Raw genomic sequence first — 26,115 nt, 5'->3', positions numbered from 1 at the left:
GTAATGCCAGGGCGTATGCTCACGATTGGCCAACCCTAATGCGTGCCGAGACGATAGTTCCCACCGCGCCGACTTCATTTGCGACTGGTTTATCTAAATTTCCAGCCTTTGTGGCCCAGCCTAATTTGAACCGAACCGGAAGCCATGCAGGCCACAGGCTGATTAGAAGGGTGGGCATTGTAGTTCGGACAAAGAAAGAAGCGGGCTCGCACACAATGTGCGTGTTAGCGGACGGGTCAGACGGGAAGTCTATAAAAAAAGACTGGAACCTTAAGATCTCAAGAAAGGGTGGCCACTCCGGACAGACAAGAAGAAAGGAAGCGCGACGGCGAGGACATGTGGTGGAGCTGAGCGGCCGGCCCGGCCTCGAGGTGGGAATCTGGATTGGGGCAGGGGGATTTTGGGCACAGGACCGGTTCCTTCGGGGCGGGTGGGAGATGTGCTTTACTCGCCTTGACGGGCTTTGCAAGCTGGTGGGGTTAGTCCGGGAGGGAAGCTGGGGATGGGGAAGGGAATGGGGAAAGATGGGTCAGCCTTCATCCTTACTATCTACTTCGTACTGCCCTGGAAGTAGAGAGGATTTCCTAGCTTCCCCCACGAAGCTACTGGCGATGGTCGAACCAGCGTTCACCAATGTCCCAAGAAATAGGTGAAGGCATGTCTTGGCGCTCTTACCGGCAGAACCGACATCCCCGTCGTCTGGGCTGTGAGATAATTGGTTGGAATGCGTCCGTATCCCCACTAGAAGAGAAGGAGAAAGAGAGAGAGTGTGTGTGTATGTGTGTGTGTGTGTGTGTGTGTGTGTGTTGTTGGAGAGCTAGTTCGCCCTGACGATGACGCCTCGAATCTGCACGAATTTGGAAGATCTGGAAGCGCCAGGCTTAGCCGCCTGGACTGGGTAACATGGTCGCTGTTCCGCCATGTGGTTTTCCGTCTTCCGCATACATTCAGCCTCTCTTTCTTCAAGTCCAGTATTGCCAGGGTCCGTTGCCTGCTGTATGCTGGGCCCTTCGGCAGATCGGCAAGAGGCCCTCTCCGTCTCCCACAAGCGTAACCAAAAGGTTGAAGGACTGCTTCTGAGTAAGAGAATGAATGAGAAGGGGAAAAATGACAAAAATTAAAAAAAAACTAAAAAAAAAAAAAACTAAAAAAAAACTCGTGCCTGCATCTTCCATTCTGCCGCCATGCCATGTGAGTTTGGGATGTGCGTGTGCGTTTGTATCTGTCCCTGCCTCTGCCCTGTGCAGCGCGTCAGTCTCGAAGAGAGTTTCGCAGGTTCCTGACCGTTCCGCCTGGGTGATCCCATGTTCAGAAACATATCAACGCTGAAGGGTAGCCTGAGTGGTGGAAAATAGAGCGGTGAGCGAAGGGAATCCCGCCATCCCACACACGTTTGGGAGCGGGGACGACGACTGAAACATCTCACGTCTTTTCCCATGTTGGAGGGCTGCCTTTCCTCTCGGAATTGGGATGCGCAGACACGAACAACAAAGGTGCCGCAGGCTGGTCGGGTTCCCTTTTCAGTCCGCACTCTCGGGCCCCTCCCTGCCTAGATCTGGGATACGAAAGACAGTGCGTGCGGTCGGAATACGTCACGTCTCAGATAGCCGGATAGCTTCAGGCGGAGTCGGCGGGGGTATCCGTGGGCGCTGCGGTTGATTCTACATAGTGCTGGCAAGGACCTGTCACTCTTGTCCATGACGCTAACCTGGACGGGGCTTAACATTGGACATACAGCACGAATCTAATCATCAGAACTTACCAATAGGTAGCACACTTCATCTTTTTTGCTGCAGGAAGCACCTGATCTAATTTGGGGAGGGGGGCGGTGGCACAATACAACGAGAGGGGAGGGTCGGGAGAAGCTCGGGGGAAAACGAGGGCAGAATAACGAAAGGAAGGAAGGAACGAAAATGATTGGAGACGCTTCATTCGGCACGCGAACCAGCAACTCATTCACCTTTGCCATCTTCAAGAAAATTCACCACTCGACGAACAAAGCAAAGTTGGCTTATTTTCCGCCGAAGTAAGGTATCGCATCGTATTCCGGCATCTCCTGCAGTCTGCCAGTACAGGCAGACCCTGCTTAAATGGGGGATGACACGCATAGACGAAGAGGATCGCCGTCAAGTAGTTGCAGAGCACACCGTCTGGTGTCTAGGTAGGCACTTCTCATCGTCTCTTGCAATTGGTCTTCGGAAGTGTGCTAGCTGCCGGTTAGCACGCGGGGCTGCTTCGTTGCTGCGTCTCTCAATCCCCACGTCAACTTGTGCAATCATTCCATCATCTGTGGGCAACGGCGTTGAAAGTCGAACCTAAGGTAGCCTTGGTGTGGAGAAAACCTGCAGGTGCGAATTCGACGCGGGGCAGGAGGAGCCTACAGTAGGTACGGAGTACCTATCTCCCCATCTCTCTGCTTCTCAACAACCCCCAATCCTTGCCGGGCTAGTTTATCGCCCTTTGCTGCCGGTATCCGCCACCGTCGCCGCCATTGTCGCGGCCGTGGGTACTCTTTGTCCAGGAGAGGCCATTGGCCGAAACGAACTACACGACTCGACTAATACCGATTATTCTGAGGTGTGACGGTAGAAGACGGCTTTGAGTGCCAGAAACCTCTCGTCATGCTGCTTTTCAGTTTCAACTACCTGACTTGCCTGCCTGCCTGCCCATCAGGCCGACCAATTGCCTGTCTCAAGCTGGCTTTAACAGCTGGAAGGTGAAGTGAAATAAGTCACCGTCACATCTCAACAGCAGCAGCAGCATCCAGACGATGCAGTGCATCTAGCCAACTGCCAGCTGCTGCCATTCTTCTGCCCACCCCAGCGAAGCGGGCTTATTGCCGAGCCATCCAGCCCAGCCTAACCCCGGCAAACAGCCTCCCCCCCAGAGTGAATCCAAGTCCACCACGGCCCACACAGCCCACGGCCCACGGCCACGCTTCCGCCAAGGTAACCCAGACTAGACTCCAGTCAGTCTCCATTCAACCTCTCCAACTCGGCCCCGGTCCCCGCCCAGTTCCTCCTTTCTTTCCCTTTTCCCGCTGGCCGCTAGACGCTACACTACCATTACATACCTACCTCGTCCACTACAGTCGACCGGTCTCTGGACGCTGGACCTGGATGCACTGATCACCCGCCTTCCCAGCCGTGCCTTCCCGTCAAACACCCAAATCTCAAACTCCCCCAATCCACGTCCCATCCTGGCAACTGCCACAACACCGGCCTCGCTGCCCACGCCAACTGGTACCATCCCGACGACCCTTTGCGTCTCACCCGACAACCAACAACAGTTTATCTTTCCCAGTTCCCTCTCGCGCACCATCGATCCCAAATATCGACCTATCGTCGTCACCTACTCGCGACTTGCCGCATGTATTGAGCCACTGCATCCGAGTTGACCTAACGACCCCCGCCACGAGCCTGCATCCCTCCCCAAGGCTCGTCGCCCTGCGTGCCTTTGCCTCGTCGTCCTCTCCGCAATGGCCGACGCCAACTCAGCCGATGTCAACATGAGCAGTGCTCAACCAGTCAAGGGCTCCTTGGCCGAGTCCAAGGACGCCGTACCCATGAAGACACTGCCGCAGTCCTCATCGACAGACACCGATACCGTAGCTGCCTCCAATACAGCAAAGACAACAGCGACAACGACTTCATCGAACCACGGGGCTAGCAGCAATACTGCCACGGATAGTGCCACTGCAGTCCCGGCGACCAGCGACGCCAGCGATTCAATCGAACCATCCGCCAAAGGAAAGGAGAAGCAATCCGCCCCCCAGCAAGTAGATAAGAACCAAGATGACGCCATGGCCATTGGTCCTTCCGTCGATGATGTCCAATCCGTCAGCAATGCCCCATCAGATGGCCCAGTCTGTAACATTACACTACTGTTAACAACTGGCGCGCGACACCCCTATAAGCTGGACGAGAAGTACCTGACAAAGAGGAACGTGAACGTCCCGGGGCTTACCGAGGCGGGAAAGAAGGACCCATTTACCATCAGCGTTTACACGTTAAAGGAGTTGATACTGCGGGAGTGGCGTGAAGAATGGGATCCCAAGCCGGCAAGCCCCAGCAGCATACGGCTGATTCACTTCGGAAAGCTTTTGGACGACAAGGACCAGCTGAAGCGTAAGCAAGCTCCATTAATACCAGTTGGTCTTGCCTTTCCCGTGCTAACAAACACATCATCAGAATATCACTTCAGCGCAGAGGCAGCCAATGTTGTTCACATGACTGTCCGGCCAGCTGACATTGTTGAAGAGGAAGAGCCCAAGGGAGGTAATAAGTCAACTTCCGGCGGTGGTCGCAGCCGAGAAGGTGGTAGTGGATGCTGTGTCATTTTATGATGGAAACTGCTCGCATGCGTCTTCTTTCTGCGACCATCATCTTTTCCACTCACAAAGAGCCACTCCTTCTTTATTTTTGTTTTTTTGCCCCAGAGCGAACTATTCGCATGGAGGAAGGAGGTCCAGAGAGGAGGACCTGTCTGATTTAACCAGTGGCCCTTGCTGCTTTGCGTGGTACGCATCCTAAAAGGCAGACGCTTGGCTGGGTTCATGGTTTTTTTGACACTGCATACACCTTCAAGTGTGTCTGGGTGGGTGGTATGGCCTGGAGAGGGTTTTGGGACGGGTTGACTCTTCAGGCCGCTTTTTCTCATGTCTTGTTTGTGTTTCTCTTCTTGGGAGACATTACCCAAACATTCATCGAGCGTATTACAGAGAGCGAAGTCGATAATGGGAAACCAGGAGTACGGCGGCGTATCATAGCTTTATGTATTTGTTCTGTTTGATTTCTTTCCACGCCCCCACCTTCCATAGGGTATCTTGTCCATAGGATAGTAGAACGCAATTTGTTCCGTCCTCCTTGAACCCGGACCCTCTAGCGAAAATGATTTCTATGGTCTTGATGCCCCCCTTGGCCATGCCGTCCAGAAGTCGTTGCGCATGTCGTAGTTGTACAGTTCCGTTCATCCTCTCCGCTCCTGCACCATCCCAGGGATCGAAGCCCGGAGCCTCAGATCTTCAGCTTCCTCTCCATCTCGTCGTGCATGCCGACGATGCCCACGCTCTCCTCGCCCGAGTAAACATCCTCCCACGTGACGCTGGTGTCCTTGCCGCGGAGGATCTCCTCGTGGAGGCTGGGCTTCTGGCCGCCGAGGGCGAGAGGCCGCCATTCACCGTTCTGGGTGATTTTGAGCTCCATCTGGCGGCGGATGGGCTCCGCGAGGCCAAATGTGCGGCGCAGCGTCTCCATGCGCATGTTCTCCTGCGTGGCCTCCCAGTTCTTGAGGCGGGACTCGAGCGGGTGAGCGCTCGTGGGGACGTTGGACTTTGCGTCGAAGGCCGACAGACCGACGCCGGCACGGAGGGTGTCGTGGACACCCGGGGCCGACGGGGCGGCGGCGCCAGCGGCGAAGGTTGTGGGCTGGTTCGCAGCGGGGACGATTCGCATCTGAGAGACGATTGTGTTAGTTAGGCTCGATCGCAGGTAAGTGGCGGATTGTGAGGGGGAATAGAGGGAAGATAGAGGGAGAGGGAGGTGAGAACACATACAGCCATCTTGAAAAGTTTGTTGGCGGTTCTGGGGGGGAAAGATTCTTGGGGTTCTGTTCGATGGTGATGCAACTGAACGACGAGAGACTGACTGCTGGGAGCTTGCGCTTCGGTGATGTGCCTGGAGCTTTCCACCTGGCTGCGTTGCGTTGCTCTCCCCCAGTCCGTCCGGTCCCGTCATTAGCTAAGGCACTTAATTGCACGTGATGTCCAGGCTGAAATGTAGGCGCGGCAGCTTACCCCCGTCCTCCCCGACCTAAGGCCAATGGAATGTGGGGTCTTTAGGGTGGGGCGATGACAGAGAAGTGAATACACCGACATCGCAGGGCGTTTACGTACAAAAAGTCTGGGGAAAGCTATCGGCCCCAGATTGGAAGAGGAAGAGTGACAATGCGAGTCACCACTACCACAAACGCAGCTACAATGGTATATCGACCTTGAAAGATTTACGAAAATGCGGCTACCTAACCGTTCTCCCCCAATCTTGCGGATCGCCAATGGCAGCTTCTACCGCCGGCACCCCAACGCGCACTCGACACACCCAAACCCGCCACTCTTCAGCGAGCTGAGCTTCGAGTTGCCGTCCTTCGCCGAGACCAAGAAGCACTGGTGCATCGTCGGGCCTTCGCTCTCCGGAAAGACTACGCTGCTGCAAGTCCTCAGAGGCCAATACCTTGCGGTTCCGCCGACGGCGCGGGCGTACCCCTACCTCTCGACCGACGAGGTGCCATCGCGACTGCGAAATCCGAACAGGGCGATCCGATACGTCGGGTTCGATGGCGAGCAGGGTAGCGCGCTCAGTGGGTCCACGACGAGCGCGTATCTCGCCGCGCGTTATGAGTCACGGAGGGAGAACACGGATTTCTCGTTGAGAGACTTTCTTCTGGGGAACACGGAACTGAACCCGCTGGATACGCTTCCCGGGGAGGAAAACCTTATCCCCGGGGAGCTGCTGGACAGGGTCGTTACAGACCTGAGGTTGGATCAACTTCTCGATCTACCTGTTGCTTTCTTGAGTAATGGCCAGGGAAGGAGGGCGCGCATCGCGAGAGCGCTGTTGACAACGCCCGAGGTTCTGTTGCTGGACGAACCGTTCATGGGGCTCGATCCGCCAACTGTGGCGTCATTAAGTCCACTGCTTCAGTCGTTGGCTGAGAGGCAGAGCCCCCGGCTTGTTCTCAGCGCAAGGCCTCAGGATCCCTTGCCCGAGTGGATCACGCACCTCATCTACCTGCGGAGTGACTGCCAGATCGGCTCGATGGGACCCAAGGATATCGTGCTGGAAGGACTCAGGAAGTATGTCAGGGGTGTGTGGAAGGGCGGTTTACAGGAGGATGAGAAGCTTCCTGTACACTCGCTGTTGGAGATGGGCAAGACATTGACTGGCAGTGGCATTGAAGGCGACGGGCTCTTCGAGTCAAAGGTGAAGGGCCAGCACGCTGCTGAGGCCACAGCTTTGGCGAATGTCTCGACTTCTGAGGCGTCACGCGGCGAGCCCTTGGTCGAAATGGATGGTTGCCAAGTAAAGTACGGAAGCAAGATCGCCCTGGGCAACTGGTCACAAGAAACACCCTCTGGGCCTAAGGATGGCCTCATCTGGACGGTCCGAAGAGGAGAGCGATGGGGAGTGTTTGGTCCGAACGGGTCGGGCAAGACCACGCTTGTCTCCCTTCTCTGCTCCGACCATCCTCAGACATACTCTCTCCCCATCAAATTGTTTGGCAGAAGTAGACTGCCCGAGCCTGAATCAGGCCAACGGCCTCTTACGCTTTGGGATATTCAGTCACGAATTGGGCACTCAAGCCCCGAGGTCCACCAGCACATGCCCCGCGGCCTGACAGTAAGGCAGGTCCTGGAAAATGCGTGGGCAGACACGTTTAAGGGGGTCCCCAAGCTCGACGAAGTAGCACGCGGCAAGGTTGAGGCAACCCTGCGATGGTTCGCTCCAGAGCTGAACCCAGCCCACCAAGATTCATCCGCCACCAGGAGCGGCGACGACCTAGCCTGGTCCGACGAATACCTCTTCGGCGGCCTCTCCTTCAGCGCGCAGCGGATTGCCTTGCTGCTGCGGGCCGTCATCAAGAATGCCGACGTTGTGGTACTCGACGAGGCATTCAGCGGCATGGACGACTCTGTCCGGGACAAGTGCATGCTGTACCTCGCTAAGGGAGAGGAGAAAACTTACAGCGGCGACCGGATCGTGGACAGCGAGGTCGCTAAGGCGGGCCAGGTGAAAGTAAGTGGACTCACGGATCAGCAGGCGTTGATCTGCATCAGTCACCTCAAAGAGGAGGTTCCAGATTGCGTGCGCGAGTGGATTTGCCTGCCTGAGGCCAACGAGGGGCTGCCGGCGCGGTTCGGGCGATTTGACGGACCGGTGAGGACGGACGAGAAGCGGTGGAGGGCGCTCTGGGGCGTGTAAGAATGGCTAAGAGACTTTAATGCGTGGAGATGTTTGATTACCCCAGAGAGACGGCTTACTGATGCATCAGTTGGAGAGCGCCACTTGTGGATGTGATAAACGCGGAGATGCCAAGAAAACACCATATAGGACGCCCTTTGGTGGGGGCGGGGGGGCCAAGGATTGCAAGTAATGTAGGGTCCCTTGTGCAGATGTTGACAGCTGCGGCTCGGACGGAGTAGACGTCATGTTTGCCGACGAGGAAGACACACTTTGACGGTGAAAGCGCTTTCGCATGAGTTGTTGCTGGGATCCGGTGTTGTGCAGGCGTAGGTGAGTGATGTTGCAAACTAATGTTTACTTGCGTATCCGCTTCGGGCAATGCGATCAGGAACGGACGGCGGGACAGAAGCGCTAGTAGACCGCTAGCCACTGAGAGGTTCCATAAACAGGCTCAGCCCCCCTCACCGGCCCGCCTTTTGAGACCAGGACACCACACGAATCCCATGCGCGCCTCCGTTGTCGTGCCAACCTGATCCAACTCTCCGATCAGTCCTGTTGCCCCCCCCGACACACTCGCGAATGCGCTGTGCAGAAGGGGAGGGAGAGAGAAAGAAAGAAAGAAAGAAAGAGTGGCACAAACGATCTCCAGCACTCGACCCTCCCTCCTGCAGCTGCCATCATTGTCCTCTCTGTATCACGCTTTGCGAAAAAGCTAGTCTCCATTCTATCGATATTGTCTGCCACTTGGATTTCCGTCGCGAAATTCTCGAGGCAACACAATCGTCATCGAGACTTACACATACCCCATTTTCAGCTTCGCAACGTCGAGACATTGAAATAGGTCCAACAACGCCACCCACTGACTGGAAGCTACGCCAATCCCTCCCTCGCAACAATCTCGTCGTGGCGCCGGCCCGTGGTAGACAAAGTAAAGTCCACGCCCCCGGTCCTTGAGAACAACCGTCCTAGCATTCCACAGACCGTTTCGTCCCAGTAACCACCGGGGCGCGCGAACAACACTCTCGCCATGGACCCAAATACCCCCTCCCGACCGCCCGACTATAGCCTCCCACCTTACGATGATTGCGACGACACATCGCCGGGACGCTCCAACAACCCCGCCGCCATTCGTCTCTTGACCTCAGTCGAGGAGCCCATCATGGACAGCCGACCGTATGTAACATCCAACCATCACTTTCAGACACCACCCGTTGGCGGCAGCTGTGCCAGCGCATCGCGGCCCCATCAGACTGCTTCTACTCCCGTTTCTGCGTCTTCCATCCCTCGCCTCCGACAAGTTCACAAGACGCCCGAGTCGTCGCCCAACCTCTTCCCGCGCCCTCTCTCACTGCGTAGGAAGAAGTCGGACGCTGCAGACCCGGCGATCTCTACCCCCAATCACCTTGATGTGTTGCGGCTGCAGGAGGAGGCGCGGCCCACCGCGTCCTCAATTCCGGAGCCCATCAACACATCATGTCGAAGTGACGTGAGTGTCGTCGACTTTGCAGATGCGCAGCGCGTCTCTCGCATCCCGGTACGGTCCACTACTGTCAAGTTGCAGAAGCGTGCGAGACCCGGCTCCATCAGAGAGGCACAGTTTCGGGACAGTCTCCCGACCATACCAGAGGGTCCCTCGATGCGGAAAAGTCAACTGCATCAGTCCTCAAGCTGCCCTATCGCTCCTTTTCCCGATGACTTCGGTAATAGCACAGGCACAAGCTCACATTCAGAGAATAGGCCCCGATCCAGTCGACGATCCTATGCGTCCTCTATCTTATCCGACAGATCCGCCTCTATTCGAGACCCTCCCAGCATGCCGCCTCCCGATTCAACCTACGTTCCATTCCAGGGTCGCGACTATGCCCGCCAGTATGAGCGCACTTATGAGCAGGAGTACCAAGATGATTACCCTTACGAGTACCAGTCCGGACGTGATTCGCCGACCAGGACGTACAGCCCCTCCCGCCTATCGTCGGAATTCACCAGGCCTCCTCCGTCTGGGATTTACGAACCGTCGGACCTTAATGGTAGCCCCAGACCGGGAACTCCGTCATCAAGATATGGCGGAAGCCCCAGGCGGCCACTTCCCCCTGCGCCACTGTTCTCAGCTGGTGCGAGCCGCAACCCGGCCACTTTTGCAGATGACGCGACAGTTTCAATCCCTCTTCACGATGCCGACGACGTTTTCGGACCGGAAACGGATATCAGCGAGACCCAGCCCATGAGAGAATCGTATTTGTCTCATGACCAAACTACCCTTAGTGAGGAAGAAATGGAGACCGACATCAGTGAAAAGGTCGAGCACTACGGCCCCGCGCCGGATGGCATGCAAGAGCGTCGAGGCGTGCGCGCGCCGCAAATGTCGAGAAAGGAAGTTCAGCTTATCAACGGAGAGCTGGTTTTGGAGTGCAAGATCCCTACGATTCTTTACAGCTTCCTTCCTCGTCGTGACGAGGTCGAATTCACCCATATGAGATACACGGCCGTCACCTGCGACCCTGATGATTTTGTCGATCGCGGCTACAAGCTCCGTCAGTCGATCGGCAAAACGGCTCGTGAGACGGAACTTTTCATCTGCGTCACCATGTACAACGAAAACGAGTTCGACTTCACCAGGACAATGTACGCCGTTATGAAGAACATCTCCCACTTCTGTGCCCGCTCAAAGTCACGCACATGGGGTGACAATGGTTGGCAGAAGATTGTGGTCTGCATCGTTTCCGACGGCAGAGAGAAGATCCATCCCCGCACACTCGACGCGCTGGCGGCCATGGGCGTTTATCAACACGGTATTGCAAAGAACTACGTCAACCAGAAGGCCGTGCAGGTAATCATTTATATCCCTCTAGATTTACTTCTTTTACTAATTCCCAAGCGAGGCCCACGTATACGAATATACTACACAAGTGTCCCTTGACTCTGACCTCAAGTTCAAGGGCGCCGAGAAAGGCATCGTTCCTTGCCAGTTGATCTTCTGTTTGAAGGAAAAGAACCAGCGGAAGCTCAACTCGCATCGTTGGTTCTTCAATGCTTTCGGAAAAGCCCTCAACCCGAACGTGTGCATTCTGCTCGACGTCGGTACGAGGCCCGGTGGCACGTCCCTATACCATCTGTGGAAGGCCTTCGACAACGATTCCAACGTCGCTGGTGCTTGTGGAGAGATCAAAGCCATGAAGGGCCGTTTCGGAGTTAACCTCCTGAATCCGCTTGTTGCCTCCCAGAACTTCGAGTACAAGATGTCTAACATCCTTGACAAACCATTGGAGTCGATCTTTGGCTACATTACCGTCTTGCCCGGTGCACTTAGCGCTTATCGCTACCACGCTCTGCAGAATGACGAGACGGGCCATGGTCCCCTCAGTCAGTACTTCAAGGGAGAGACTCTGCACGGTCAGCACGCAGACGTGTTCACGGCCAACATGTATCTGGCTGAGGATCGTATTCTCTGCTGGGAGCTTGTCGCCAAGCGTGGGGAGAGTTGGGTGTTGAAGTACGTGAAGGGCTGTCATGGTGAAACGGACGTGCCAGGTAAGAAGAGCTCATGCTCACTGATGGTCAACATCAACTAACGATTTTCCAGACACTGTTCCCGAGTTCATCTCACAGCGACGTCGGTGGCTCAACGGTGCCTTCTTTGCCGCGGTGTACTCGCTCGTCCACTTTAAGCAGATTTGGACCACCGACCACACTATCACACGCAAACTACTCCTCCACGTGGAATTCGTCTACCAATTCCTCCAGCTCATCTTCACCTATTTCTCCCTGGCAAACTTCTATCTGACTTTCTACTTCGTTGCGGGCGGTCTGGCTGATCCTTTGGTGGATCCCTTCGGTCACAACATTGCTCAGTACATCTTTACGGTTCTACGGTACATTTGCGTTCTGCTCATCTGCGCGCAATTCATCCTCTCTCTGGGCAATCGCCCACAAGGAGCAAAGAAGTTATACCTCTTCAGCATCATCGTTTACAGCATCATTATGATGTATACGACATTCGCCACCTTCTACATCGTCATCCGCCAGCTGAAGGAGAAGGACAACCCGGAGATCCACATGGGTAACAACGTCTTCACCAACTTCATCGTCTCGATTCTTTCGACTATAGGATTGTACTTCGTCATGTCTTTCATGTACCTGGACCCCTGGCATTTATTTACCAGTGCGGCGCAGTACTTCATGCTCCTGCCTGCATACATCTGTACTCTGCAAGTGTATGCGTTCTGCAACACGCACGACGTCACATGGGGCACCAAGGGAGACAACGTCATGAAGACGGATCTGGGTGGGGCCATCGGTAAAGGCAACAGTGTCGAGCTCGAGATGCCCTCGGAACAACTCGATATTGACTCTGGATATGATGAGGCGCTGCGCAACCTTCGTGACCGCGTTGAGGTTCCGGCCTCGCCTATTTCCGAAGCGCAGTTGCAGGAGGACTACTACAAGAGCGTTCGCACGTATATGGTGCTCACATGGCTCATCTGCAACGCCACCCTCGCTATGGCTGTGTCTGAGGCGTATAGCAAGCGCGGCATTGGTGAAAACTATTACCTTGCCTTCATTCTCTGGGCCGTGGCGCTTCTGGCGCTTTTCCGCGCGATCGGCTCCACCACGTTTGCGATCCTCAACGTCGTCAGCATGATTGTCGACGGCCAAGTCCGCATGAGCCTTAAGGTGCCCAAGTGGATGGGCGGCTTCGGCGAAAAGCTCAGCGAGAAGATGAGCAGCGTTGGGAGCAGCGTGGGAAGTAGCGTCGGCGGCAGCAAGCTGAGCAGCGTTTTCAAGCGCTGATGAGTAATCCTCTCTGCGTGCGGCTACGTTTTTGACGAGAGTATGACTTGCAACTTTTGGCGTTTGTGGTTTTTCCCCTGGCTGTTTTTCCTTTCTTCCTCAACGTCTCCTATTGCTGCTAAACGAAGGTACGGAGAAAGAGTTGCAAGGAGGTAGGTTTGGGATGTTCCTTCTTGCTTTTTTTTTTTTAGAGATATCAGATGGGTTTTATTGTTTTGCGGATGAGAGATTGACGGGATGAGGAGAGGCTTGGACTTTTGTTGTTCGTAATGATTAGAAGAATGTGTTGAATGTCGGATTGGACATGGCGACGAGAGACGATAGCAACGAACAATCGACGACTCGACGCCTTTGATGTATGAGGATTGGAGAAAGAGCCACACATGTAGATAGATTTGAAGAAAATGAAAAAAGGGATTGTATCCTCAAGGGAAATAATGCCCTACTGCGTTTGCGATGCATCTCATTGTACAACTTGTATTTGTCACCAACCATTCCAGGTCTTATGATCCTTACGCGTCTATAGACCATAAGCATTACCATTCGTCTGACCCCCCACTCGTCGCGGATCTCTCTGTCAGACGGGTGAGGGTTGCAAAGCGTCAGCTCGGTTAGCAGGGTAAATACAAAGACGCGACTTGCCTCTGTCTGCTCTTCATAGCCGTGCGATGCGCTGCAACTTCCACTCCGTCCAACCATTTCATGAACTGACAGCAAGCACCGCACAAGCACAAATCCTGACGACATGTCTCAAACACCAGACGAGCAGCTTCCTGCCCTCCCGGCGGATGTGACCCCCAACTGGCTGGGATCGAAGCTGGGGCACAGCATCAAGTCCGTCGAAAACACGCACAACATCTGGGGCACGGGCAGCAAGCTGTTCTACAACATCACGTACGAGGATGAGAGTAGCAACGGGGACAGGCCGACGCATGTCTGCGTCAAGGGCGTCTTCAGCTCCGAAATGATTGAGGCGCAACCGTGGACCGTTAGCTTGGCGCAACGCGAGGCCGACTTCTTCTCCAAGGTAGCGCCCAACGTCAAGAACATGATTTATCCCAAGGGCTGGTGGAGCGGGACGAGTGAGAAGCAGGGCATTTCCATCATGAGCGACCTAACTAAGGAGGGCTGCACTTTCCCCGTCGAGGTCGCCTCGTATCCGGTCGAGAAGGTCATGAACGGTGTTGAACAGCTGGCAGGTCTGCATGCGCAGTACTGGGGCCAGAGCCAGGAAGATCATCCCTGTACGAAAGCCCCGCCTCCCCTCCCCTCCCTCACCTTGTCTCTCAAGGACAGTTAGTCCAAGATTAGAAAACTGACGGCCCGCCTCTTGCTTGCCCCTTCAACAGGGATCTGGAACAACTACGACCCGGCCATGAAGTTCATGTGCACACCATGGGACGAGGTGGTGCGGGCCCCGGGCCGACCGCGGCTGCCTGCGTACCTGATGGACGGCGGGCGCTGCAATAAGGCGCTGGATCGGTACTTCGCCGAGCGCAACCCCCGGTTCCGCACGCTGTTACATGGCGACACGCACGTCGGCAACGTCTATTTCACAGGGGAAGGCCGCATCGGGTTCCTGGACTGGTCGGCCTTCCACTTCGGCTCGTGTTTCCATGACGTCGTCTACCACATGACGGCCATGCTGAGCGTCGAGGACCGCCGCGCCCACGAGATGGAGGTTCTCGACCGCTACCTCGACGCGCTTCACCGCCTCGGTGGGCCGCGTTTCGACCGCCATGGCGACCCGGAGGTCATGCTTGAGTACCGCCGCTCCTTCATGACCAACGTGATATGGCTCATCTGTCCCGACGGCCTGCAGTCCAAGGAGCGCGTCGCGGTCCTGTGTGAGCGCACCGTTGCTGCGTATGACGACCACAAGGTTATTGATGTTATCCTTGGCCAGCCAACACCTACTGCTTCTTGAAAAACAAATGATAGGTGGAGGCTAGGATTCCAACTATAGCTTCCTATGTAGCTGCATCAGTCCCTCACAGCTTACACCATAACAATGAGCAGTGGTTTGGCGTAAAGGCCTTGTCTACACACTTCCAGAGCCCCTCATAAGCCGCATCTCTAGCATCGGGCTCACCCAGGAAACACAGCTAACACCGATCGAGCTTCTTCATATGGGAGCTGGTATATAAAACTACAACCCTTGGTTACAGGGGCTAATATTGGCGGGAACATTTTACAATAGTCTTTTCGTTCAAGAACTCTTGTTAAACAAGTTGAACATTCAGCAACCCATTGTGACCTTGTTAACAGATCTATTAGTTTTAAACTGATGAAGGGTCATGGAGAAGAAACTTTTCAGCAACCTGATTATCGCAAAATTGTAACTGTGCATGAACAGATAAATATTCAATGATATGACGATGTAATAGGTGGTAAAGTGGTTGAATGTTAAGTAAACTGAGGAAATGCAATTAAGGTCTGAGCGGGAACAGGTTGTTAACTGGACGCAAATAGGCTGGAACGAAAGCATTAACAATTTGAAAAATAAACCCAGAACCGGTTAATCAACTAACTACTAGCGATCTATTAATGTTTATGTGGAATTTCTAAGATTAAATCTGCTAAGAGCAATGATGTTAGGGGGGGAGAATGCAAGCGTTAAGGGTAACTAGAACCATATTAAATTCACTTATACTTATCTAGACATCCTGTTCTGGCTTCTCCGGAGACCATTATATACTAAGGCTTTACGGTTGAAAAAGTATATCTCGTAGTTTTCCAGCTTCCGTTTTCCTTCTTCATATCAAAGAGTTCCTGGTTTGCGTGCGGCTCCGACTCCTGCGTTTCCAAAATCGGTTGAGTTCCTTCCGCGGGCGTTCATGCATAAACCTACACTGGGGGCGTGACAATCACTTTCTTTATGCTAAATTCAATGATAAGCTGGATTTTTAAGACGATGCGTATATACAATTTGTAGGGAATACCGGTGCCTGCGGCGGCGTGGAAGTGAGGAGGCATTATGAGGCCGTCAGAGGTGTAGAGGGTGACAGCATCTTCCACGTTACGGTTCTTTACAGCTGTCCCATAAGTGTGGATGACGGGGGTAACGTTTTCAACTTCAGGGGACGACTAGAGAGAGAGAGAGAATGGAGTTATACTTGGCTGGCGAGGGGTAAGGCAAAGCACCCACTTTTCGGCACCCCCTGCATTTCGGCCACCTTTTCCCACCAAAAACAGCTAAAAGCAGCTACTTATATCTATACACCTATTAGATATATAATTCTAGTTTTCTCTATATAAAGTCTAGAAAATTTACTTATTACTATAAGCTTAATAAGATATTATTATTATTAATATAAACTTATAATATAAAGCCTTTAAAAGTTTATACTATATAAGAATATAGCTAATAGAAAAGAGCTATATATATAGTAAAATAATAATAAATTACTTAAAAATAATATAGCTATAAATACTAAGCTCTTATTTTTTTAAGTATTTTTTATACTTAGTTATTAAGAAAATAAGTTTACTACTAAGAAAATTTTACTAGTAAAATTTAATATTACTAATAACTTTATAATTAGCTATAAATATCTTTTATATAGTAGTATATATATACTCTTTTAGGTATAAAATATATAAAACTTCTTTATTTTATATCTTTAGCTTATAAATAAAGAAGTTATTAAAGATTTTAAAATATTAGTACTTACTAGTAAATTACTAGTAAACCTTAACAGCTATATATATAGTACTATTTCTCTATATCTACTATATAAAAATAGTAGAAACTTTTTTTAAGACTTCTTATTTATACTATATATCTATACTAATTTTCCTAGAATTTAATATCTATAAGAGTACTAAGATATAAATAGCTAGTTTTAGCTGTTTTTGGTGGGAAAAGGTGGCCGAAATGCAGGGGGTGCCGAAAAGTGGGTGCTTTGCCTTACAATGAGTTTCAATTCTTGGTCTGGTTGAAACATATCGTAAATACAGAGCTTGCTCCTTAGCCCAGCCAATTATACACTAGAGTCACTTTGCAATATTGTCGTGCTAAAAACGACGCCGTTAATCGCAAGCAGCAATTAACGCCTTATGTAGTACAACAAATATCTAGTCCCTCTAATTTAATGTAAGCTAAGTTTCTTTTTTTCTTGTTCCCATTCTCTTTCCTTATTGCGCCAATTAGGTATTGGTTCTTTCCTTGTTGAACGTGCCGAACTCCCATTACATATACAACTATCGCAAGGCCAAGAGCTTTACATACTGGTCCGAATGTGCGTTGTTTCTTCTAGATCTATCATGTGGCACTTCATGTACCAAAGAGGATATAAATACCGCATATTTGTGGGCACATATACTGAGCCCATAAGAATACCCCTGCCGTCAGCCCGGACTTCCCCGTGATAACAACTTACTTGCACCCAAATCTTCTATCATCAGATAGCCCAGCAAAGGCCGAAGATTCACCGCCGGCTTATACCTCTTTTCATGTTGAATTCGATCATCAAGTGAATGGATTCCCCCGGTTTGAGGTGTATGTCAGGCTCCGTTGTTTCGAATTCAAGTTAGTTTTTATCAGTCATGCCCTAAATATGTTCGCGACATGGATTGTTTCTTAGGGTATTATCAGGACTTGTGCTTAGAATCTCTTTATAGCAGAATAACCTCGGACTCTTTTCAACAGTTATTCCTAACTCGTCTCCTATGAGTCGCTGCTTGGCGAAGCGGGGAATACAGGTTCGCGAGTGGCAACTCAGCAACAGCTGGGCCGGAGCAGAACACAATTCTGGCACATCCGCTAAAACAGCTTCACCTATCTTACACGAAGTCATCGATAGCTATGGAATTATTCCAAGCCCCGGTTGATAAAAATTAATTGGTTTGACTTCTCCTGAGGGAAACCCAAAGCTTGAGCCTGTCGGTTCCCCTCGAAAATGCTGAATCCATAACCCGAAACCTCACGTGATACAGCGATGGTGAAATCGCTTCTGAGGATGACGAAAGATGGCGCCAGATCAGCCCAATTGTTCTCACGTCGAATCAACCTAGTTGCCCTCCGAAACCCCTCTCATAGCCTAGTAGATGACAAATTACCATGAACTGATAGCTGGCATGCGAAGCTTGCCTTTCTATGAGCTATACCTCTCTGTAGAGTATTTATACGCATCTCATTTCTTGTTGATCCGAATTCTGAAAACGGATCCAGGTGTTTTCTTGAATTCTTTCGATCGAAACATTGGAGCGATATAGGAATCATGGGTGGCGAACGAAAGATCAAGTCCGTCGCCATCATTGGCGCCGGCGCTGCCGGTAAGCTCACACCCAACACCCCATTGCCTCACGCAGTATGAGAACCAACGTAAAACGAAATGAATCTGGCATCTGAATTTTCACTGTTGTGATAAATTGACTAGCTTGCTCATCCGAACGTAATAGGTGCCATCACCGCCGCCGCGTTTAAGGCGGAGAACTACTTCGAGAGGATTCAGGTCTTCGAACGGCGAGAGTCCGCTGGCGGAACATGGTAAGGAGCACGAGTCCGCGACAGACCGTGGATAGCCATGCCTAACATTTTATTGTAGGATTTATGACTCGAACCCGTCGGAGCTTCCTCCACTCCAGCCGGGAAGTCTCCCCCCGGATGTCGATCCCGCTGTGGAGATTCCGGGCGAGTTACCCCTGGTCAAGCCTCACAATCAACAGGAGCGATACTCTCAGACACCTATTTATCATTCTTTGACGTAAGACTATATGATTTGTCATTCCTAGGAAGCCGTATGAAGAAGCGCACAAGTCGCTAACGGACAATCGCAGTACTAATGTTCCTGATATTGCAATGTCTTTCTCGGACGCAAAATTCGCCTATGGTCCATTTGTACCACACTGGATTCCCCGGCAATACATCGAAAACTACTTTTCACTGCATAAGACGGACTCCGTCTTGGTGCTCAACACAACAGTCGAAGATGTCACCAGGGTCACGACAAAAGACAGACCTGAGCAGTGGAGATTGACACTACGAAAGTTCGATGCTGCGCGGAACGTCGATGTCTGGTGGCAGGAGGTTTTCGATGCAGTTGTCCTCGCAAATGGACACTATTCAGTACCTTACGTATGCATACCCGTGCCCGTTATTTGGACTCTTATTGTTCATGGAGTCATAAGGTTGCTCACATGCTAATCGTTTTTTAGGTACCTTATGTCAAGGGCTTGGACGAATACATAAAGAAGTTTCCAGGCCGTGTAGTCCACTCTAAGATCTACCGCACTCCACAGCCCTTTACCGGAAAAAGAGTTGTCACCATAGGCAATTCTGCATCAGGCCACGATGTCACAGAAGAGCTGGTCCAGAATGTCCGCACCCCGGTGTTTCAGTCTCGGCGTTCCAAGTCTCGCTGGGATGGCGACGAGCCGCCGCCAGGAATCGTATGGAAGCCCATCATCAAAGAGTACCATCTAGACGGAAGAATTATTTTTGAGGACGATTCATATCTCGACGACGTCGACCACGTCATCTACTGTACGGGATACAAACCTTCTTATCCGTTCTGGAATTCCGAGGCCAACGGCGGGAGGGCTCTGTACGACTACAAGCAAGGCAAGCTTATCAAGATATTTCAGCATACCTTCTTCCAAGATTTCCAGACTCTTGGAATTGTGGGTATGCCACGGGTTTTGACGTTTCGGAGCTTTGAATACCAAGCCATTGCATTGGCTCGTGTATTTTCTGGAAGGCATTCCGTTGCGCTGCCTCCTGTCGAGGAGCAGGAACGCTGGGAAAGAGAAAGAGAAGAGTTAGTCAGTAGGGAGAAGAGAAAGTTCCACGATATTGAGTGGGGGACGGGTGAGACGTTTGAATGGCTTAACTGGCTGTTCCGAGTTGCGGGCCTGCCTACGCTCAGGGGTAAGGGTCGGACGCCGCCGGTGCTTTCAGAAGAACTGATCTGGGCTGTGGAGCATTTGAGGAAGTATCCCGAACCGGGAAACCCCGAAGATGGCGATAATTCGCAGCAGAAGTCGGTCGATACAGCTGGTAAAAGATCTCATGGAGATGGCCATAAACATGTTGGAAAGGGGGGGGAGGGAACACAAGATTTGGTGCAAAGACCTAAAAAGGACCTTCTGGGGTTCATTTAGAATAGCCTCGGCGGAGTTCCCATCTGATAGAGTAGATTGTTTTTATCAGCTTAGAACTTCCCGAGACACCGAGAGGAATTGTGAATCCTGCCGTCCAGTTGTAGTTTCACTTCTGATCATTTATAGGCCCTTCCATCCGGTTCTTTTGATCTAACCAATGCCGTAGCTAATATAGTCTCAGGACCTTGAGCGGGTATTCACTGTAGCGAATGACAGTGATTCAGGAAGTAATGCAGCCAAACACCAACTGTCTGTAATTCTTTCAAAAGTCTCCTTTAGTTTACTGGTTTTGGTTAATCTTGAAACCGGGCCCCCCGCAATCGGCTACCTGTTATGAAAGTGTTGACATCGCAACTACACGACCGGCAGTTTGCTTATCGTGAATATCATCCAAAAGCCGGAAGAACGAGCCACCGAAGTAAAGTTCATTTTGTGTTTACAAAAAAGAACAAACCATATGAATACCTAATAGCTATATCAACTTTCAGCCGCAACATACAAGGGTCATTAGAGCCAACCCAACTTAAAGACCGGAATTGCTGTTCAATAGCAAAGGCCGGAATTTTGAAGCTTTGTTGTGACTTTGGCTGCCTATTTGATCATCTATCGTCTATAGCCCTTATTCCTGCACTGTTTATACATCTCAGCACATATTATCTCTATCCCAACACAGTATCATGTCTCATAAGTTAACGCACTATCCATTTGACCATGAACGATCTTGTGCTCCGTCTCTGCAATCCCGGCTCACAACACCTCGTCGTCCTCCTTCCGGGGAATGTTGAAAGGCGAATCTCTTCCAGTGTAGATGAAGGCGTCGTACACACTGGCGCCCGCCACGCCACCCGCGATGGCGGCAACCCACGGCGCCCAGAGCCAATAAAAGTAGTCGTGAGTGAACACGACAGTGCCGTAGCCAACAAGGGCCAGAGCGATTCGTGGGCCAGTGTCTCTGGCACCGTTCATGGCATATCCTGTGTTGATACCCAGAGCGGAGCCGATAGCCAGCAGAGCCAGGAACATGGCGAAAGGCTGGGTGCCCTTAGGCGGTGCCAGATTGTTCTTGTCTGCCAGAGCAAAGACTATGGCGACTAGCGTAGCCGAGGCAAGGAACTCAGTGTAGAAGGCGCCGGCGTAGGGCAGACCGGTGGCGGGCAACGTGAAAAACAGGCCAGCGGTGGCGTGCCGGCCGACCAGGGAGCGGGCAGTGCCGCCCTCGTACGCGGCAATGCTGGTCGCGTAGTTGAGGTAGACAGCGAGACTGGCGAAGGCGGCGCCCAGCACCTGCGCCGCCAGGAAGCCCGGCACCTTGCGCCAGGGAAAGCCGCGGAACAAGGCCAGCACCACAGTCACGGTCGGATTGCAATGGCCCCCCGAAACACCACCGGAAATCCACACGGCCATCGAGACTCCAGCTGCCCACGCCAGCCGGCACTGCAGGAAGTCGCCGGCGTTCTCACGGATGTCAGGTCCGCGGTAGTTCAGCCGCGTCTCACACTCGACGCCCGCGCCGAAGAGCAGGATCATGAACGTGCCCCAAAACTCGCTGCCTTTGATCAGCTCCCAGGACTTCCTCGCTTGGTAAATGGCATTGAGGGATACTTACGCAAATTCCTCGCGCCAAGTGTGACGGATCTGGGCCCACGTGTTGGGTGGCCTGTCGCTCAGCGCCCATTGGGCTTTGTGTAGACGTGTCTCGTGGTGAGCGGCGACAGGGGCGGCGGGCAGTACTGGTTCGACATCGTCGTGGTGAGGGTGCACCTCTTGCAGCGAGGCGCGCCGTATCGACAGAGGTGACACGCGTCGATGACTGCCGAACGAAGGCATAGGAAAGTTGAATGTGCCGTTGCGTTGCCGCTGTTGAGCGAGTAGCGGCTGACTGGGGTCGCCCGGGTCGTGAATGGAGGATCTGGCAGACATAGTATGGCGCGTTGAGGACTGATGTGCCTGTCTAAATCGGTGTCCGTATGGCTGTACGGGCGGGCGGGTGAGGGCGAAGGGAATGGAACACAGGTTTACAGAATGGTAATGCCCCTCGCGCCGGCTTATATTTTTGATCGCTCTTGTCTGTTTTGTCGATTCATCTCTCTGCTCACCGTATCAACTTGGAACCCGCTCACGAAGTGGTTCCTGAGACAGGCCTCCTATTTGACGGGGCAGGGAGTGACGGTGCCTATCTGTGGGGTTTTGGCGGGTTTGCGGTCCAAACATCTGATAACACTTTGAACAACCAACCTTGTCTACCCACATCTTTTGATATGGCACAGCCCCCTGCTAGTGCGCGGTGTTTCTACTAAATTTAACCCTGAAGGATAAACTTGAATTCGGCGCCTCTTTGATCCAAGATGGGTTCTCTCAGTCCCTTCCTTCCTTCTTTAGGTACTTTCCAAGCAGAGCAACGCTGTTTGTACGGAACTCGGTTTATCTAGACCGGAGCCGCCATTTTCTGATTGGCACAGTTTAATACATAGCCGGCTCCGCTGGTATCCACCTGTCCGGCGCCGAGCCCGACAAACTCCCTCCGATCGCTGAAATCGACTGCAGCTGTATTTCACTGTCATAGTAACGTGAACATACTAGAGTGAATCAAGTTTACTGCGCAAGTACTATTACTCACCCGAGAAGAAGAAGTAGTGTAGTCAGTGGAGGCCGGGAAACGAAATCGTTTGTCTTCAAGACATAGTTGGCGCAAATTTTGTCATTTAACAGGAACTCAGAAGAAGAATAGAGCAGCAATATATACACAGCATGGGCTTGAAAGTCTTTACTGCTATGGCGTCCACCAAAAACTACTCTATCGCCTCTACACAGATTTCTGAAATCTATAAGCTGATCGTAACTTGAAGTGATGCATGGTATTAAACTGTCGAAGCGGCGCATGAACCTATTAAGACATCAACTTGACTGCGTGACATAGGATGCGAATTCGTTCCCACCCATTGGCATAGGTTTGTCTTGGCCGGTGCTTATGAATAGTATGTTTTTAAGCCTTTTAGTAGAGCTGACTTTTCGATCTTGGCTCTGATAAGCCGGCGATCCAAGCCCGATTGATCGTAAGAATTTAGGGACTAAATGCCGCCAAAGCTGGCGCGCAGCCGGAAGGCAAGCAACGACTACCGCCACAGAAAGTTCTATATGGGACCACATATGGAGATAGAATGCATCGACTGTGTAAAAAGTTTCAGAAAAGTCCGTAGAGAAGCCAAGATTTGAGTTTGCAGCAGCCGGGAAGGCGGTTAATGCTTACATGTGGGATCTCTGAAGCCCTCTAAGCTCACCAGGACTTTTAGTCGAATAGCGCTAAACACCGCGATGCTTCAAAATTTCATAGAGGTTAGCTATGAGATTTCCTCATGCCTGTACAACAGACAGTGTATGTAAGGGGACTGACAAATGAAATACGTCGACAAGGGCAGGGGTGACGGGGACCGCTCGTTCTCTCCACTTACACCGCCCCGAGTCCAAACATGAACATAATCTCCGCCTTCTGTCTCTTCCTCATGTTAAGCCACAGAACTTGCGTGGTTGGTAATATCAACAACCATACATCAAGGGCGATGTTGATGACAGCGTGGCTGACGAACATGGCGTAAACATTGATACAATGACCCGGGTGCTTGCCGTCCCATGCCTTCCAGGCATTGCTGAAGGGCTGACACTGGGCCAGGTTGGCGATCGTGAAGGCAATGCAGAAGGCAATATTGAAGGCCTGGGTAGCCCAAAGCACGGCCGTGAAGGTGTTGCTCACCATGTTGAAGACGCGGATATAGAAGAAGAGGAAGGAGGCTTTGAGGGTCGAAATGCTGAGGGTGTATATTACTTCGAAGACGAAAAACCCCTGTCATGGCTTTGTTTAGTCTTGGTCGATCCATTTTCTGTAAGTAATACGCAGTTATGAACCCGTGCGGTGCAGGAAGGCTTACGTGCAGGAACCGAGTAATCTGTTCGGATGACAGCGCCCACACATCACGACCGACGCCGAGGTGATGACCTGGAGACTCGTCAGAGACGCCAGAAAAAAAGGAAGGAGAGACGCGAAGCTCAGGGAAAGTTACCATGAAACCTTGATATAGCGAATGAGAGAGAGAAGAACTGCGAGTCTGGTCAATAAAAGCAGAGCATGAATTGTGCCGAGACAAACTTACATATCCGATGATCAGCATCACATCATCCACTCCCCAAGATGATAGTCTCAATGCCTTAGCGAGCAGCCGCACGAGGACGAAGAAGGCAGTGCTTATTACCAGGATGAACCTTCCGGCCGCGGTTCCCGTCTGATTGCTGTAAGGGAATCCGCACCGCGTCCATGTTACGTTCTTCGCCACTGAGAAAGATTAAGATGTCAATTCCCAGCCCGATTGACCAGTATGAAGTTTAACGAGGGGGGTATCAAGATAGAAGGATGTATAATAAGGATATGAAGCTATGTTGTAGAGAGAAAAGACGATAGAAGATAAGTGTATCTCACTATATGAATGTTCCAAATCACAGGACGTGCGCACGCAACTGCGCAGGACGTTGATATAAATATCATCCTGACATAGACAAGTCAGCTCGGCCACGGCACATATGGTGAAGTTGAGCGCCTGCGACATGCATGGAACCTGATCAAGCACCACACGGGTTAGCGACACCTGTCTCATGCAAGATATTGTCAGGGGGCATTGGGCGGTTCGGCTTACGGCGCATGCTGGCAGAGTTTCTGGCATCGGAACCGCCATCAAAGTCGATGTCGACGTCTCGGGGCACTGCGATAGCTTAGGACAGACACGCAGGCCAACGGAAACGACGGAGGCATTACGAGTCCAAGGATCACTCGCTGAAGGAGGGGGGAAGGGGAAGCCAAGCCGTGGGGAATAATACGTTTATGTTCTGAAGAGAGGGTCTATTCCTTTTCTTTTCCCCCTTCCGGATGTGAACTAGATTGCGCCTTCAAACAGACGATAGGCTCCTGGGGATCTGCCTAACCCCCACCTTTCCATTTTGGGTGGAACATCCAATTGTCCTCAATGGCTGAGCCGCTTCCGGCGAGATGAACGGTTCAGAATGACAAGAGGCAATCTTTCTATTCTTTATGAGAGCCGGTGACCAAAGGATTCTGGGACGGTTTGTCGTGCGACCTTCAATGGCGCCTCCACGGTCCCTGTTTCTGACAGGAGGGAACAGGAATTACTGTCGTTAGGGGGGTTTGACCAAGACCAATGCCCTAGGTTCGTTTGTCGCTGACCTTTCTTCCAACCTCGATCTGGTTACCTCTCTCGAATACTCAAATTCAAGAAATCTTAATTGTGCGGATTAGAGACTTGGCAGACGTTTCTTGAACGTAAGGATTCGGACCAGCAAATGTTCGGTGCCGCGGTTGATAGGTTGAGGGCCCCAAGGAAAAGGTGCACTAGGACATTGAGCCTCATTGCCACACAATCACAGTACGGCAGATATCTCGGGGACAAGGAACAAAGTGTCGTGGCATGAAATTTCATTTATAGTTCTTTGAAAGATGAGTGCATCAGATTTGACTTGATCGACTGAGAACATGATCTACCTGGAGCCGAATTCAGAATTTCCTGATGGTTACAGTATGTGCCTCATCAACCCCGTTCGAGCCGATGGAGGTGGAAATTAAAGTCACAGCCAAACACCTTGCTAATGGGCCAATCTGCCAGTCCGTTTGGACGCTAGGGTTCGAGTTCATCACTCTCAACAAATGCAAACCTGTTGTCGAAGAAAACTCTTATTGTTCTTGTGCCATGTTGTGGAATATAGCAGTGATGACAAGAATGGGATGAGAATGGGGGACAGTGAAACTAAAGAGGGACTAATTAATCATCATTCGAACATGATGACATGCACGAGACATTCTTCAGCCGCTCTGGGCCACCGCCGCCATCATTTCAAAGTGAGGTCTCAGACTCAAGCCACAAACTCTCCTCCTATACCGTCCAAGTCGGCATTTCCCCTCTGTGACGCGTTTGGCCGCAAACGACCAGAAACCCCGCTAGACAGCTGTCTTCCACCTTTCCACTCTGCTCGTAACTCGTTCCCTAACGAAACGTGATTCAAAAATCGAGGATCAAATAGAAAATCTGGCATCGAAAAGCCAGCCCTGTATCCCGCCTTCCCGCCTTCCCCATTATCCGCCCTCCGCACTTCCCTGTTTTTCAACCTCAGCGAATATCTCAGGGTTCCTCTTGGCCATATACCTTTTCTTTAAACTGGAGCGTGTTTCTTGAGTGAATCCATCCCCAGAGACTTTGAAGACGCGGCA

The 26,115-nt window shown here is 51.8% G+C and overlaps 8 protein-coding genes across 8 annotated transcripts; 5 read left to right on the top strand and 3 right to left on the bottom strand.

Moving 5' to 3' along the window:
• Window positions 1–3,478: 3,478 nt before the first annotated feature.
• On the top strand, window positions 3,479–4,345 carry GLRG_05790 (uncharacterized protein; the record flags this gene model as incomplete). Its single annotated transcript, XM_008096475.1, has 2 exons — window positions 3,479–4,127; window positions 4,191–4,345. The coding sequence occupies 2 exons, from the start codon at window positions 3,479–3,481 to the stop codon at window positions 4,343–4,345; spliced, it is 804 nt and encodes a 267-aa protein (XP_008094666.1).
• A 670-nt stretch (window positions 4,346–5,015) lies between these two features.
• GLRG_05789 (proteasome maturation factor UMP1) lies at window positions 5,016–5,560 on the bottom strand (the record flags this gene model as incomplete). Its single annotated transcript, XM_008096474.1, has 2 exons — window positions 5,016–5,453; window positions 5,555–5,560. The coding sequence occupies 2 exons, from the start codon at window positions 5,558–5,560 to the stop codon at window positions 5,016–5,018; spliced, it is 444 nt and encodes a 147-aa protein (XP_008094665.1).
• Window positions 5,561–6,008: 448 nt separating this feature from the next.
• GLRG_05788 (ABC transporter) lies at window positions 6,009–7,976 on the top strand (the record flags this gene model as incomplete). Its single annotated transcript, XM_008096473.1, has 1 exon — window positions 6,009–7,976. One exon carries the CDS (start codon window positions 6,009–6,011, stop codon window positions 7,974–7,976), a length of 1,968 nt encoding a protein of 655 aa, XP_008094664.1.
• Window positions 7,977–8,985: 1,009 nt separating this feature from the next.
• On the top strand, window positions 8,986–12,746 carry GLRG_05787 (chitin synthase; the record flags this gene model as incomplete). The annotated part of the gene is made up of 3 exons (XM_008096472.1): window positions 8,986–10,785; window positions 10,838–11,486; window positions 11,539–12,746. The coding sequence occupies 3 exons, from the start codon at window positions 8,986–8,988 to the stop codon at window positions 12,744–12,746; spliced, it is 3,657 nt and encodes a 1,218-aa protein (XP_008094663.1).
• A 745-nt stretch (window positions 12,747–13,491) lies between these two features.
• On the top strand, window positions 13,492–14,673 carry GLRG_05786 (aminoglycoside phosphotransferase; the record flags this gene model as incomplete). The annotated part of the gene is made up of 2 exons (XM_008096471.1): window positions 13,492–13,990; window positions 14,096–14,673. 2 exons carry the CDS (start codon window positions 13,492–13,494, stop codon window positions 14,671–14,673), a joined length of 1,077 nt encoding a protein of 358 aa, XP_008094662.1.
• A 3,295-nt stretch (window positions 14,674–17,968) lies between these two features.
• GLRG_05785 (uncharacterized protein) lies at window positions 17,969–19,850 on the top strand (the record flags this gene model as incomplete). The annotated part of the gene is made up of 5 exons (XM_008096470.1): window positions 17,969–18,023; window positions 18,150–18,237; window positions 18,296–18,454; window positions 18,528–18,825; window positions 18,906–19,850. 5 exons carry the CDS (start codon window positions 17,969–17,971, stop codon window positions 19,848–19,850), a joined length of 1,545 nt encoding a protein of 514 aa, XP_008094661.1.
• A 747-nt stretch (window positions 19,851–20,597) lies between these two features.
• GLRG_05784 (MIP family channel protein) lies at window positions 20,598–21,770 on the bottom strand (the record flags this gene model as incomplete). The annotated part of the gene is made up of 2 exons (XM_008096469.1): window positions 20,598–21,396; window positions 21,457–21,770. 2 exons carry the CDS (start codon window positions 21,768–21,770, stop codon window positions 20,598–20,600), a joined length of 1,113 nt encoding a protein of 370 aa, XP_008094660.1.
• A 1,316-nt stretch (window positions 21,771–23,086) lies between these two features.
• Window positions 23,087–23,908, bottom strand: GLRG_05783 (CFEM domain-containing protein; the record flags this gene model as incomplete). The annotated part of the gene is made up of 3 exons (XM_008096468.1): window positions 23,087–23,165; window positions 23,300–23,688; window positions 23,774–23,908. The coding sequence occupies 3 exons, from the start codon at window positions 23,906–23,908 to the stop codon at window positions 23,087–23,089; spliced, it is 603 nt and encodes a 200-aa protein (XP_008094659.1).
• Window positions 23,909–26,115: the final 2,207 nt, after the last annotated feature.

Source organism: Colletotrichum graminicola (assembly GCF_000149035.1).
Source record: "Colletotrichum graminicola M1.001 genomic scaffold supercont1.20, whole genome shotgun sequence".
Classification (NCBI taxonomy): domain Eukaryota; kingdom Fungi; phylum Ascomycota; class Sordariomycetes; order Glomerellales; family Glomerellaceae; genus Colletotrichum; species Colletotrichum graminicola.
Note: the sequence above shows the minus strand (reverse complement) of the source record. Positions and strands in the feature narration are given on the sequence as shown.